This window comes from Nicotiana tabacum, chromosome 21, assembly GCF_000715075.1.
Source record: "Nicotiana tabacum cultivar K326 chromosome 21, ASM71507v2, whole genome shotgun sequence".
In the NCBI taxonomy this organism is placed as follows: domain Eukaryota; kingdom Viridiplantae; phylum Streptophyta; class Magnoliopsida; order Solanales; family Solanaceae; genus Nicotiana; species Nicotiana tabacum.
The window spans coordinates 86271327-86286290 of NC_134100.1; the positions used below are offsets into that span (position 1 = coordinate 86271327).

At 39.1% G+C, this 14964-nt stretch overlaps 2 protein-coding genes across 2 annotated transcripts; both read right to left on the minus strand.

Moving 5' to 3' along the window:
- Positions 1-11040: 11040 nt before the first annotated feature.
- On the minus strand, positions 11041-11541 carry LOC142175344 (uncharacterized). The gene is made up of 2 exons (XM_075241926.1): positions 11382-11541; positions 11041-11231 (listed from the first exon to the last, which is right to left on the minus strand). The coding sequence occupies exons 1-2, from the start codon at positions 11539-11541 to the stop codon at positions 11041-11043; spliced, it is 351 nt and encodes a 116-aa protein (XP_075098027.1).
- A 36-nt stretch (positions 11542-11577) lies between these two features.
- On the minus strand, positions 11578-12393 carry LOC142175345 (uncharacterized). The gene has a single exon (XM_075241927.1). The coding sequence runs from the start codon at positions 12391-12393 to the stop codon at positions 11578-11580; it is 816 nt and encodes a 271-aa protein (XP_075098028.1).
- Positions 12394-14964: the final 2571 nt, after the last annotated feature.

Here is a 14964-nt window from a genome sequence, read left to right on the forward strand (position 1 = left end):
CTTATAAAATCCGACAACCCATTCAATTACGAGTCCACCCATACCAATTTTACCAAAATCCGATAACAACTCGACCTCCAAATAATAAATTTTTATTTTTGGAAGATTTTGCAAAAATCTTGATTTTTCTTGCATAAATTCACGAATTCATGATGTAAATGAATATGGAATCATGAAATATAATCAATATAAGATAAGGAACACTTACCCCAATGTTTTTCCGTAAAAATCGCCCAAAAATCGCCCAAGAACCGTGCTCCAAAAATCCAAAACGAAATGAATGAAATGACCATTTTTGGTCCTTAAGTTTCTGCCAATCCGTCACTAAAAGTCCATTTTTCGTCACTAAAAGTCCATCAGAAATAGCTCTACTAGTCTTACTTCAATTGATCATAACTTTATGTACAAATGTCCAAATGATAAATGGATTAACTTTATGGAAACTAGAATCCACTGACTACAACATTCATGTTTTGCAATATTTCTGATTCCTTATGCATTGCAAGATATAAGCTCCCAAAGTCGGCTGCATGCGTCAGAATTTCTGGCGAAATTTCTGGCGAAATTGCTCTACCAGCCTTCATTGAATCCGTCATAACTTTCTGTACAAATGTCCAAATAATGCATAGTTTAACTTTCTGGAACCTATAATCAAACGACTACAACTTTCATGTTTTGCACATTTTCTGATTCCTTATGAATTTCGAGATATAAGCTCCCAAAGTTGGCTCCACGCATGAAATTTCTGCAACAGAAATTTCCAGCACTCTTTGTCCGAAATCCATTCCGTTTACCTTCCGAAATCCACCCGAGACCCTCAGGACCTTAACCAATTATTCCAACATATCCCAAAATACCATACGAACTTAGTCGAGGCTTCAAACTACATCAAACAACATCAAAATGACAAATCGCACCCCAAATCAAAATCAATGAACTTTGAACTTTCAAATTCTATATCTTGTGTCGAAATACATCAAATCAATTCAGAATGACTTCAAATTTTGCACACAAGTCATAAATGACATAACTGAGCTATGAAAATTTTCAGAATAGGATTTCGACCCCGATATCAAAAAGTCAACCCTTCGGTCATACTTCCCAAAAATTCAACTTTCGGCATTTCAAGCCTAATTCTACTACGGACTTCCAAATAAAATTACGATCACGCTCCTAAGTCCAAAATCACCATACGGAGCTGTTGGAATCATCAAAATTCTATTCCGGGATCGTTTGCACACAATTTGAGATCCGGTCACTATTTGAACTTAAACTTTTAATTTTTCATCAAAATTCCATATCTCTGGCTTGGGACCTCGGAATTTTATTCCGGGCATACGCCTAAGTCCCAAATCACGATACAGACCTACCAAAATTGTCAAAACACTGATCCGAGTCTGTTTTCTTAAATTGTTGACCAAAGTCAACTCAATTGAGTTTTAAAGCTCTAATTCACATTTTAATTCATTTTTCACCTGAAAACTTTCCGAAATATTTTTACGGACTGCACGCTCAAGTCGAGTAATGGTAAATAGTGCTTAGATCATATAATTAATCATTAAATTTAAAGATGACATTTTGGGTCATCACATTCTCCACCTCTAAAACAAACGTTCGTCCTCGAACGGAGTTAGAAAAAGTAACTAAGCTGGTGAATAAGTGTGGATAACAGCTGTGCATATCATGTCGGTCTCCCAAGTCGCCTCCTCGACCGGATGACCCCTCCACTGAACCTTCACGGAAGCAATGTTCTTTGACCTCAGCTTTCGAACATGCCTATCCAAAATAGCCATTGGTTCCTCAACATAAGATAGATTCTTGTCCAACTGAACCGAACTGAAGTCTAACACATGAGACGGATCGCCGTGATATTTTCGAAGCATGGAAACATGGAATACCGGATGACCGGCAAAGAGACTAGGTGGTAGTGCAAGTTTGTAAGCCACCTCTCCAACTCTCTCAAGAATCTCAAAAGGCCCAATATACCTAGGGCTCAAATTGTCCTTCTTCCCGAACCTCATCACACCCTTCATAGGCGAAACCCAGAGCAATACCCGCTCACCAACCATGAATGCAACATTACGAACCTTCCGATTCGCATAACTCTTCTGTCTAGATTGGGCTGTACGAAGTCAATCCTGAATCAACTTAACCTTTTCCAAGGCATCCTGAACCAAGTCTGTACCCAATAGCCTAGCCTCGCCCGGTTCGAACCAACCCACTAGGGACCGGCACCACCTACCATATAAGGCCTCATATGGATCCATCTGAATGTTTGACTGACAACTGTTGTTGTAAGCAAGCTACGCAAGTGGTAAGAACTGATCCCAAGCACCCCCAAAATCTATCACACACGCACGAAACATATCCTCCAGTATCTGAATAGTGCGTTTAAACTGCTCGTCCGTCTGAGGGCGAAATGTTGTACTGAACTCTACCCGAGTACCCAACTCACGTTGTACTGCCCTCCAGAAACTTAATGTAATCTGCGTACCCTGGTCAGAGATGATAGATACCGGTATGCCGTGAAATGTGACAATCTCGCGAATATAGATTCGAGCCAATTGCTCGGAAGAGTAGGCAGTCATCATATGATTGCAATGAGCTAACTTGGTCAATCTATCCACAATCACCCAAGCTGCATCGAACTTCCTCTGAGTCCGTGGGAGCTCAACAATGAAATCCATAGTGATCCTCTCCCATTTCCATTCTGGAATCACTAACTTCTAAAGCAATCCACTAGGTCGTTGATGCTCATATTTCACTTGTTGACAATTTAGACACCGAGCTACATACTCCACTATGTCTTTCTTCATCTTCCTCCACCAATAATATTGCCTCAAGTCCTGCTACATCTTCGCAGCACCCGGATGTATGGAGTACCGCGAATTATCAGCCTCCTGGAGAATCAATTCACGAAAACCATCTACATTAGGCACACATAGCCTGCCCTACATCCATAATACATCTTCATCTCCAATAGTGACTTCCTTGATATCACCGTGCTGAACTGTGTCCTTAAGGACCAGCAAATAGGGGTCATCATACTTACGCTCCCTGATACGATCATAAAGAGAAGACTGAGAAACCACACAAGCCAAAACTCGACTCGGCTCGGAAACATCCAATCTGACAAACTGGTTGGCCAAGGCCTGAATAACCAAGGCCAAAGGCCTCTTTGCTACCAGTAAATATGCTAAGCTGCCCAAACTCTTCACCTTACGACTCAAGGCATCAGCCACTACATTGGCCTTCCCAGGATGATAGAGAATGGTGATATCATAATCCTTAAGCAACTCCAACCACCTCTGCTGCCGCAAATTAAGATCATTATATTTAAATAGATGCTATAGACTTCGGTGATCGGTGTAGACCTCACAATGGACACCGTACTAATAATGCCGCCAAATCTTCAAGGCATGAACAATAGCTGCTAACTCAAGGCCATGGGCCGGATAATTCTTCTCATGTACCTTTAACTGTCGGGACGCGTAGGCAATCACCCTACTGTCTTACATCAACATTGTGCTGAGACCAATACGCGACACATCACAATACACAGTATAAGACCCTGAACCTATAGGTAATACCAACATTGGGGTTGTAGTCAAAGCTGTCTTGAGCTTTTGGAAGCTCTCCTCACATTCCTCGGTCCATCTGAATGGAGCACCCTTCTGGGTCAATCTGGTCTTAATAGTTGTTCATAATCAATTACAAAATCGTCAATTAACTTCATGTTAACAAAAATCTCGTTGCAAACCTTCTCAATACTGATAACTAGATGCGAGGCATGAAGACCTCATAATTAGTTATCCGAATTAACGAGTCACATTTAACGTCACCTAGGCGGGAACCTACCTCGTAGGTTAAAACTCAATAATTACAACACAAAATTGGCAACTATGCACAGAGAATTTCATATAAGAATTTTCAAATAAGCCTAACAGGCATGCCTTCCTATTAGTACTAAAGTACAAATTTAATTTTACAAGGGAGAACTTAAACACAAGAATTTTCCTCACAAGGATCTCGTCCTTATATAACTTCCACCGCAGCTCGTATCCCGGTTTAAACATATCAATTTATATAAAAATGTGAGGATCTCGTCCTCAGTTCTGAATCACAAGTAATATGCACATCGTGCCAATTGCAAATTTCTATTTTCTCCTTTTAAATAATTTCGGTTACACCAAATCACAACACATAATGAACCTCACACCGGTAGGTCATATAATTCATAATTTGCAATTAATTATTCGGAATTTACATCAAAATTTACCGAAATGAGTAACAGAAAGCCATATTTAGCCTCGCAGCTCTTATTAGTGACCAACACGAAGTGATAGGCATAGTTATCTCCATAAAATCTCCCAACAGGGGTAAACACATAAGTAGATTATAGAATTATGAAGCTCACTCATAAGTAGAGCACAATAGGAAGACTCGTTTCGATATTGAGAACCGAATCAACTTAAGGAAATTATTCCTTTATAATAAATCGAGGTCGTACCTGTAACGACACCATCTGATGTAGCGACCTTCGCCATACCGTAAAACAAATATAATAACGGCTGGGTCTCCACCTCTAGGACGCTTTTTACCCATCTGTCCTTCACCCCTAACTGGTCGTGTGGGTGGTATAGTAACTGCAATGGGGCACGTAGCCTGAGTGCTTTGATGAAATAAGTCTCTCCCAAGTTTTTGACAATTTTTCTCATGATGTGCCTAGTATCACCGTATTCATAACAACTCCTTTGCGGGTTAGGCTGCTCATATTGAGTCTGTGCCAGATAACTGGAATAACCATTGTAGGAACTCATGTCGGTGGTGCATTAAAAGAACTTACTGGAGCACCCCGAGTAATCCGATGTGCAGACTGGGCTGGACGACTGCCTGAGCCCCCGCCATAATGATTTATACTTGTAGAGTAGAATCCACTGAATCCCCTAGAACCTCGAGACGTCTTGGTCTCCTCAGTTTCCTTTTTCCTTACCCCGAACACGTTCTAATATCTTGGCAATTTGTACAACTAGCAGAAATGAAGTATTAACTTGTAGCTCCCGAGTCATACAAAATTTTACGATCATAATTGAGTTCTTTAATGAGTCTATGGACTCGCCCTCTGGCTGTAGGAAGCGAAGTAAGAGTATGACGGGCTAACTTGTTGAACTTGATGGCATATTCTGACACCGTCAATGATGACCTGATGCAACCGTTCATACCCTATGCGTCACGCATTACGGAGAGTCCAGGAAACAAACTCTTTCAACATCATTTCTGAGAACTGAGCCAAGTGGGCGGTGTTGCATTGGCTGGTCTGCCCTCTTCATAGGCTTTCCACGAACACCGGTGGAGAATTATATATCCCAAGGCAAATTTCTTCTTTTGTTATGCTGACTCAACACTGTTGAGCGGGCCAATTTCCTTACATACTCTTAGATTCTTCTTTGGGGTAACCCTTACCCCTATTTATACACAACGATCACAAAAGTAGAGCTCTATACAGACAAATCTTGTCACGAACCACATAGTCCAGACTCTCGTCAACAAGTGTACTTCCTCCGAAGCACCCCAAAATCCGCAACCGTGACGTCCACGCTGAGTAGACCTTCTGGAAATTTAGAGTTATTTCTATAACTCCTTTGGTACTGAAGTACATGATTATTAAGGAGGCGGACATACCGCAAGTTCCAACCTTATCCTCTACAAAATCTCAGGTTTTAAACATGTGTAAATTTTAGGGAACCTTTCAGTACCACATATATACATTTCAGGCCAAAACTGATATAATACATGACCCCGCAATCCACCCATTGGTAGTGGACGGCGTGAAGTCATAGGTCACAATGTCCGATGATCCACAATAATAACCTTCACAGCTCGTATAAATCAACCAGACGCCAATGTCCATTGCACCCCGCACATGATTCACTAGGTGATCTCTCCATACGCCCACATCTTCAGTCGAAACCACACGTTAAGGCAATGTTTGAGCATCTCTGGCTCCCTCATAGTCCATCTGCGGCATCACGAACCGTCGACGCACAACTGATATTGAGTGCGCAATGTCATACACGAGTAGATACAAAGGAATATGAGATATATGTTTCAAGATAAATCAATGCCGCACGATAAGGAATCAAAGAAGTGAATATTTTCCTAACAGTTCCATAGCCTCCCGAAGATAAGTACAGACGTCTCCGTACCGATCCACAAGACTCTACTAAACCTGCTTGTGACTCATAACACCAATGAACCTAGTGCTCTGATACCAACTTGTCACAACCCTAAATTCCCTCCGTAGGATGTCGTGATGGCACCTAGTCTCTAAGACTAGGTAAGCCTATCAATGCAGAATAATAATAAATATCTGAAATAAATAAACTACAATTCAAATAATTTCAACTCCCAAAACCCGGTAGAAATAAGTCACAAGCTTCTAAGAATTTATTCTCAATGTCTCTATATGTCAAGGTCTAAATAAAATATAAGGAAGTAACATAAAATGATAGAAGGGGACTCCGGAGTCTGCGGACGCTGGCAGATATACCTCGAAGTCTCCGTGCGCAAGTAACTCACTAACGTCTAGGCTGGTAAAATATAACTGGATCTGCACAAAAAGATGTGCAGAAGCGTAGTATGAGTACACCACAGCAGTACCCAATAAGTGCCAAGCCTAACCTCGGTAGAGTAGTGACGAGGTCAGGTGAGGCCCTACTGGAATATAATAATGGCATGGTAAAATGTTTAACAATGTAGTAAAATAAAATGACATTTAAAATGAATCAAATAATATGTCACATTTAATGACATCAAATAATTATAAATAATATCTCGTGGAATCAAAACAGAATTTCCTTCAACTTTATGAAAATCACAACAATTAATCGAAAGCAACTATGGCCATAAATCAATATCAACAAGGGCACTCCCGAGGTACCGCCTCGTAGTCCCAAATCATAAATAAATTCACAATATCTCATTTTCTTATATCACCGCGGGAGCCTTCACAATTTATTTAAAGAAAATATTTTTTCCCGAAATAGCATCCCGCGTTTTAGCCACCCTTATCACACCGCATGACTTCTAGTAGTTCCCCTACTAGCCACGCGTATCAAGCCACCCTTATCTCACCGCATGCGTTTCAACACCCAGACCTTATACCACCGCATGCGTATCAATATCACAATATATCACAATTTGCACCTCAAGTGGTCAAATACTTTAACTTGCCAAAATAATTCAACAATAATATTTTTCCACAATAAAGAGCTCACGGCTCATGCCAAAATAAATCATCAATAATAGTTTTCCACAATAAAGAGCGCACGGCTCCCTCACAATGAGTATAAAAATATTCAGGAGTAAATAATTTAGGAAAATAATATTTCAAAATCTTTACGACGTTGCTTCAATATCAAGTTTAAAAATGTCAAATACTTCATATTAATAATATTTAATTTAAAGAAAATCAATCTTCAAATAATGCACAGAATAAAAGAAACCAAGTTTCAACTAAACAGGTAAAACAATTAGTAAGAAAAGATCAAACGAATTTGAAGTATATATCTCAGATCAATGATGAAGAATATAACAAGATAAAATAATTTAATAAATGCGCAATAGTGATCTACACAATTTTAAAATATAATCTTTCGCAATTTAGCCTGTGTACATACTCGTCACCTCGTGCACACGACTTTCAACACATTTCAATAATCACATCAATACCAATCCTAGGGAAAATTTCCCCCACACAAGGTTAGACAAGTCACTTACCTCGACTTGCTCCAATTTAATCAAGTATTATATTTTTTTCTCGATTTTCTGACTCCGATCGACTCGTATCTAGTCATAATTAATTCGATACAGTCAACAAAAATTATAGTAATCAATTTCATAAGAAAATATTATATTTTCATTAAAATCCGAAATTAGATCAAAATTTGCCCGTGGGGCCCACATCTCGGAATCCGGCGAAACTTATAAAATCCGACAACCCATTCAATTACGAGTCCACCCATACCAATTTTACCAAAATCCGATAACAACTCGACCTCCAAATCTTAAATTTTCATTTTTGAAAGATTTTGCAAAAATCTTGATTTTTCTTCCATAAATTCACGGATTCATGATGTAAATGAGTATGGAATCATGAAATATAATCAATATAGAATAAGGAACACTTACCCCAATGTTTTCCCGTAAAAATCGCCCAAAAATCGTCCAAGAACCGTGCTCCAAAAATCCAAAACGAAATGAATGAAATGACCATTTTTGGTCCTTAAGTTTCTTCCAATCCGTCACTAAAAGTCCATTTTTCGTCACTAAAAGTCCATCAGAAATAGCTCTACCAGTCTTACTTCAATTGATCATAACTTTATGTACAAATGTCCAAATGATATATGGTTTAACTTTATGGAAACTAGAATCCACCGACTATAACATTCATGTTTTGCAATTTTTCTGATTCCTTATGCATTGCAAGATATAAGCTCCCAAAGTCAGCTGCATGCATCAGAATTTCTGGCGAAATTTCTGGCGAAACTGCTCTACCAGCCTTCATTCAATCCATCATAACTTTCTGTACAAATGTCCAAATAATGCATAGTTTAACTTTCTGGAACCTATAATCAAACGACTACAACTTTCATGTTTTGCACATTTTCTGATTCCTTATGAATTTCGAGATATAAGCTCCCAAAGTTGGCTCCACGCACGAAATTTCTGCAACAGAAATTTCCAGCACTCTTTGTCCGAAATCCATTCCGTTTACCTTCCGAAATCCACCCGAGACCCTCGGGACCTTAACCAATTATTCCAACATGTCCCAAAATACCATACGAACTTAGTCGAGGTTTCAAACTACATCAAACAACATCAAAATGACAAATCGCACCTCAAATCAAAATCAATGAACTTTGAACTTTCAAATTCTATATCTTGTGTCGAAACACATCAAATCAATTCGGAATGACTTCAAATTTTGCACACAAGTCATAAATGACATAACTGAGCTATGAAAATTTTCAGAATCGGATTTCGACCCCGATATCAAAAAGTCAACCCCTCGGTCAAACTTCTCAAAAATTTAACTTTCGGCATTTCAAGCCTAATTCTACTACGGACTTCCAAATAAAATTCCGATCACGCTCCTAAGTCCAAAATTACCATACGGAGCTGTTGGAATCATCAAAATTCTATTCCGGGGTCGTTTGCACACAATTTGGCATCCGGTCACTATTTGAACTTAAACTTTTAATTTTTCATCAAAATTCCATATCTCTGGCTAGGGACCTCGGAATTTTATTTCGGGCATACGCCTAAGTCCCAAATCACGATACAGACCTACCAAAATTGTCAAAACACTGATCCGAGTCTGTTTTCTTAAACTGTTGACCAAAGTCAACTCAATTGAGTTTTAAAGCTCTAATTCACATTTTAATTCATTTTTCACCTGAAAACTTTCCGAAATATTTTTACGGACTACACGCTCAAGTCGAGTAATGGTAAATAGTGCTTAGATCACATAATTAATCATAAATTTAAAGATGACATTTTGGGTCATCACAAAGACTTTGCAGAATTGACGACTTCAACTTGAAGTTTTGGCGAATTTGAAAGTCTCAACTTTACTTGGCATATTTGAAAACTTGGTAGACTTGAAGATTCTAGCTCGAAGATTTGATGGATTTGAAGAATTCAACTTGAAGGTTAAATTCAAAGAGTTCAACTTGAAGATATGGCAGACTTGGAGGCTTCAACTTGATGACTTGGCAGACTTGGAGGCTTCAACTTGATGACTTGGCAGATTTGAAGATTTCAACTTAAAGACTTGGAAACTTGAAAGCATCACTTGCACTTGGTGGATTTAAATACCTCAACTTGAAGAATTGGCAATTTTGAAGATGCAATAAACTTTGAAGACTTTAACTGGAGGAGGAGGCGGATTTGAAAACCTCAACTTGCACTTGCTGCATTTGAAGGCTTCGGCCTAAAAACTTGGTGGATTTAAAGACTTCAACTTTAAGACCTAGCGGGCTTGAATACTTCAAATTGATGATGTAACATACTTGACAAAAACAACTTGACTTGGAATTGGAGACTTCAACTTGAAGATTTAGCCTCTTATTAAAAGACTGTATCATACCATCAGAGACCTCAATTTGACATGGAGGGCTTGCCCCCATTGAGCTATCAATGTCTGATAAGACAGAGAGTTCAACGAAGTAACATATACACCTAATTTTCAAGTGTCAATCAAGTGAATTATATTCGAGCATACTTCATTTGAATAATGCCTTGGGTAATATGTATTTTTTGAACTCAATGACTGAACTTAGAATGAAACTCTAAGCTGCCTACGTACCTCGGTGAATAGGATCAAGTCATATCATAGTTCGGAATGGGTGAGTTTTTTTTAATGTCCTAACTTTTGTCTAGGCCGCCTCTTTCGAGGTTTTCAACCTAGCAAACTTTTTTTTTGGGGCCGTGCATAATTTATACTCTTGTGGACCAGGAGTAACATGCAGTTTACACTCGTGCGTTAAAGAACATATTTATTTTCTTCAAGGATAGTATCTCTTCATGAATTTTCCATTGATGAGGCCAATCCGCAAACCTTCTAAGTCAACTATCTTTTAAGTGCCACTAGAGTATACCTCTTGTAAAACATATGACCCATCCCACTTAGCAGAGAATTTACCTCCAGATCGACGAGATGTGATAATAGGCCTTTTTACCACAAGAACTTGGTCACCCACTTGGAAAGATCTAAGGCGCAGCCTTTTGTTAAAAGATCGAGACAATCGAGCTTGATAACATTCAAGACTTTGTCGAGCTTCTAGCCTCTTTTCATCAAAAGCTTCCAATTTTTCAAGGCGTAGGCGAGCATTTTCTTCATCAGTGAGTTATTCTTGAGTGGCAAGCCGCAACGATGGAATTTGACGCTCAAGTGGAAGGACTGTTTCACCCATAAATAAGCGAATAAGGAGTCGCTTGCGTTGGTGTGTGATATGTGGTCCTATATGCCCAAAGATCTTATGCCATTCTCTCATGCCAATCTCTCTTAGACTTAGAGACAACCTTTTTCAACAAGTTGCATAGCGTCTTGTTAAATGCCTCAGCAAGTCCATTGGCAGCAGCATAATACATGGAGGAATTGTGTTGCTTGAAGCCAAAAAGATCACATATTTTATTCATCAACTTGTTATCAAATGGCTTACCATTGTCTGTCAATATATATCAAGGAATGCCAAAGCGATAGATAATATTAACTCGAATGAAGTTAGCCACATTTTCCTTCTTTACTTCCTTAAGAGAAACAGCTTCAGCCTACTTCGAGAAGTAATCAGTTGCAGCCAAAATGTATAAATGTCCACCAGAAGACTTTAGCAATGGTCCAACAACATCCAAACCCCAAGAATCAAATGGCCAAGAGGCAACAGTTAGGTGAAATATTTCAGATGGTTGATGTATGAAGTTCGCATGGAATTGGCAAGTTTTACACCTTCGAGCATAATCCAAACAATCTTTCACCATGGTTGGCCAATAATAACCCATTATTTTTATGTGGAACTAAAGTTTTGTCCCAGATTGATGCGCTCCACATACTCCAGAATATTCTTCTTGCAGGGCTTGAAGGGATTCATCAGCCCCCAAATAGCGTAAGAGCACTCCATCAAATGATCGTTTGTAGAGTGTATTTTTGTAATAAAGAAAGTGAAGGGCTCTCCTTCGAATTTTTATCTTCCTTCGGGGATTTTCTAGAAATATTCCATAACAAAGATAATTGATAAATGGTTGTCGCCAATCCTCAATTTCAACCTCAAGAACGGCAGCAAGATGCTCAACTTTGCTTTCTTCTTCTTCGTAGTCATTTGGTGGAGGAACTACCCATCTTTGGCAAACAGAAACTTGCGTTTGGTCAGGCAAAGATAATGTAGAAGCTAAGGCTGCTAATGCATCATCTCTCTTATTTTCCTTTCTCGGCACGTGTTGGATAGTTACCTCTCCAAGCCAACTTACCAAACTCTGAGCATATTTGTGATATGGGACCAACTCTGGCTTCTTGACCTCATAGCTACCCAAAAGTTGGTTGATAACTAACTTGGAGTCTCCAAAAACTTTTAGTTGCAATTGTTTCATATCCACAACCATTTCAAATCCAAGTATGAGTGCTTGATATTCAGCAACATTATTGGAGCAACGTTGTGTCAGAGTGAAAGAATATGGCAGAACCTTCCCTTGAGAAGTGATAAATACTATTCCAGCGTCAACTCCTTCACGATGTACATCGCCATCAAAATACATCTTCCAAGGAGGTTGAATTTCGATAACCATTGCATCCTCACCAGGTAATTCATCAGACAACTCCCAATCATCTGGAATCATATGGTCAACTAGGAAGTCTACTAATGTTTGTCCTTTCACCGCCTTTTGAGGGACATACACAATTTCAAATTGTTGAAATTGGAGTATCACCTCACTAATCGATCACTTAGGACAGGTTTAGACATGACAAACTTGATAGGATTCGCTCTTGAGATGAGTCGCACAACGTGAGCTTGGAAGTAATGCTTCGGCTTCTGAATAGAGAAAATAAGTGCCAAACATAACTTCTCGATAGGTGAATACTTGAGCTCATTTAGCATCATCATCCTACTCAAATAATAAAGTGCATTTTCTTTGCCTTCATTGTTTCTAGATCTAATAATCTCATCATACAAGATGATGATGATGATGATGATGTCTTGATCACTGGATCTTCTCCAATCACTTCACGTGAGTTTTTCCACCCAACGTATGGTGTAAGAGAAAATCCATGCTTTGCCCTACCATCCACAACGGTTATCCAAGCAATAGTAACTAACACTTCAACTGTTAAAGAACAACTTGTAAATTTAACAAAGGCAATTGAGGGGTTAACGGAGCATATGTAAGATCAAGATAATTAAATTGTCAAACTGACAGATAGAGTTGAAAGCATGATGGAGGGAGATTCAAGTCATGCACTTGGAAATCTCCCTATGATGCAAGCTAAATGAGACTCATCTGCAAGGCAGCCAACAACTCCTAAAGAATTTCAGATTTCATATGGTGGAGTTATTCCCATCGATAAATTAAAAGACTTCATAATGGGAACCATCAAAGATAATGTACGATGTTGCCGCAAAGTCTTCTCTCGTATATGTGAAGCCATACACTGCAAGAATTGACAGTTTGAAGATGCCTCCAGGTTATCAACCCCCCAAATTTCAACAATTCGATGGTAAAGGAAATCCAAAGCAACACATTGCACACTTCATCAAAACTTGTAATAATGCTGGAACGTATTGAGATTATCTTGTCAAGTAGTTTGTACGCTCCTTAAAAGGAATTGCTTTTGATTGCTACACTGATCTCGAGGCTGGTTCCATTGATAACTGGGAGCAACTTGAACATAAGTTCCTCAACTGTTTCTATAGCACAAGGCGAACTGTAAGTATGGCTGAACTCATCAACACGCGTCAATGGAAGGATGAATCGGTCGTGGATTTCATCAATCGATGGATAAACGCAAGCCTCAACTGCAAAGACAGACTTAGTGAAGCTTCAGGAATAGAAATGTGTATCCAAGGAATGCATTGGAGACTTCGCTACAACCTACATGGTATCAAGTCTAAGTATTTTGAATCATTAGCTGCACGTGCTCATGACATGGAGTTAAGCATGTCTTCAAGTGGAAATGAAGGTCCACCTATCTATGAACTTCGCAAAGTGAAGGATAAACAAAAAATAAAGAAAGGAGGTAAGTTTGTGCCGAAATCTGAGAGCAAGGAATCAATGAATGTTATACCTCGCCATTAAAGGTCACTACAAAAGTGAGTAAGAAGCAAAGTGTGAAGTCAACGTCCTTACAGGATAAAGCTGGCCGAAATTTTACTTTGAAGGAAATGCAAGCAAAAGAATATCCATTCTTGGACTCTGATGTTCCAGCAATTTTTGTAGAACTCCTCGAGTTGAAACTCATTTAGTTACCTGAAATGAAGCGACCAGATGAAGTTGAAAGGACTAATGATCCAAATTATTGCAAGTACCATCGGTTGATTGGCCACCCTATTGAAAAGTGCTTTATCTTCAAGGAGAAAGTAATGGACTTGGCTGCTGAAGGAAAAATCTTGCTCGAGGATGAGAAGAAAAGTTCGAATCAAGTTTCTGTTACTTTTGGTTCACTTGATTCCATTGTCCTTTGTAATTTTGTCGAAGTACATGAATGTGATGGCATCCAAACTAGATCATCACCAAACATGATTAAATTTGGTGACTTTGAGTTGTGAGCAACCCATTGCTTCTCCCTATAGTGAATAAAGTAGTAGTGGAGGAAAGATCTCAAGAGGAAAGTGAATCACGTGACGGTCAAACTGATGATGAAGGTTGGATTCTTGTGACTCGGTGGTGACGCTGCGAGACAAATTCACAAAAGGAGTCAAGTAAGCAATTGACTAGGGGAAAAATGGTGAAAAGACCCAAGAAGAAAATGATAAAGAAGAATTGGAAGGAAACAAAAATGGGGGAGAATCACTATCAAAGGCTATGTCGTCCAGTGACATTGGATGAATTCCTGCCAAGCTGGTTACACCCGCAGGCTTCCTGTGAATATATCAAGACCTCATGTTATAAGGTAGATGAAGAAGAGACAGAAGGAAGATACATCATTGTTGCCACCTCCCTTGTCTGAAAAACTCACTGAGCATCTCTCTGAAGAAGTGGACATTTGTGATACAAAAATTATATTTACTAATGATGATCTTTTGCTTGGTGAAGCACAACATAATCGTCCCCTATTTATGGTTGGCTTTGTGCGGGAATAGAGAATAAGTAGAATTTTGATCGATGATGGATCCGACGTCAATATTCTCCTAATTCGTACTGTCAAAGAGCTTGGCATACCAATAGATGAACTATGTGAAAGTCGTTTGATGA

What these genes read in the sequence shown, in the direction of transcription:
- LOC142175345 (XM_075241927.1), bottom strand. Translation starts at nt 12,393, where the DNA reads ATGATTCCAGATGATTGGGAGTTGTCTGATGAATTACCTGGTGAGGAT.
- LOC142175344 (XM_075241926.1), bottom strand. Translation starts at nt 11,541, where the DNA reads ATGGTGAAAGATTGTTTGGATTATGCTCGAAGGTGTAAAACTTGCCAA. An exon ending in ACCATTGCTAAAGTCTTCTG is followed by an intron (nt 11,232 to 11,381) that starts GTGGACATTTAT and finishes ATATATTGACAG; the next exon opens with ACAATGGTAAGCCATTTGAT.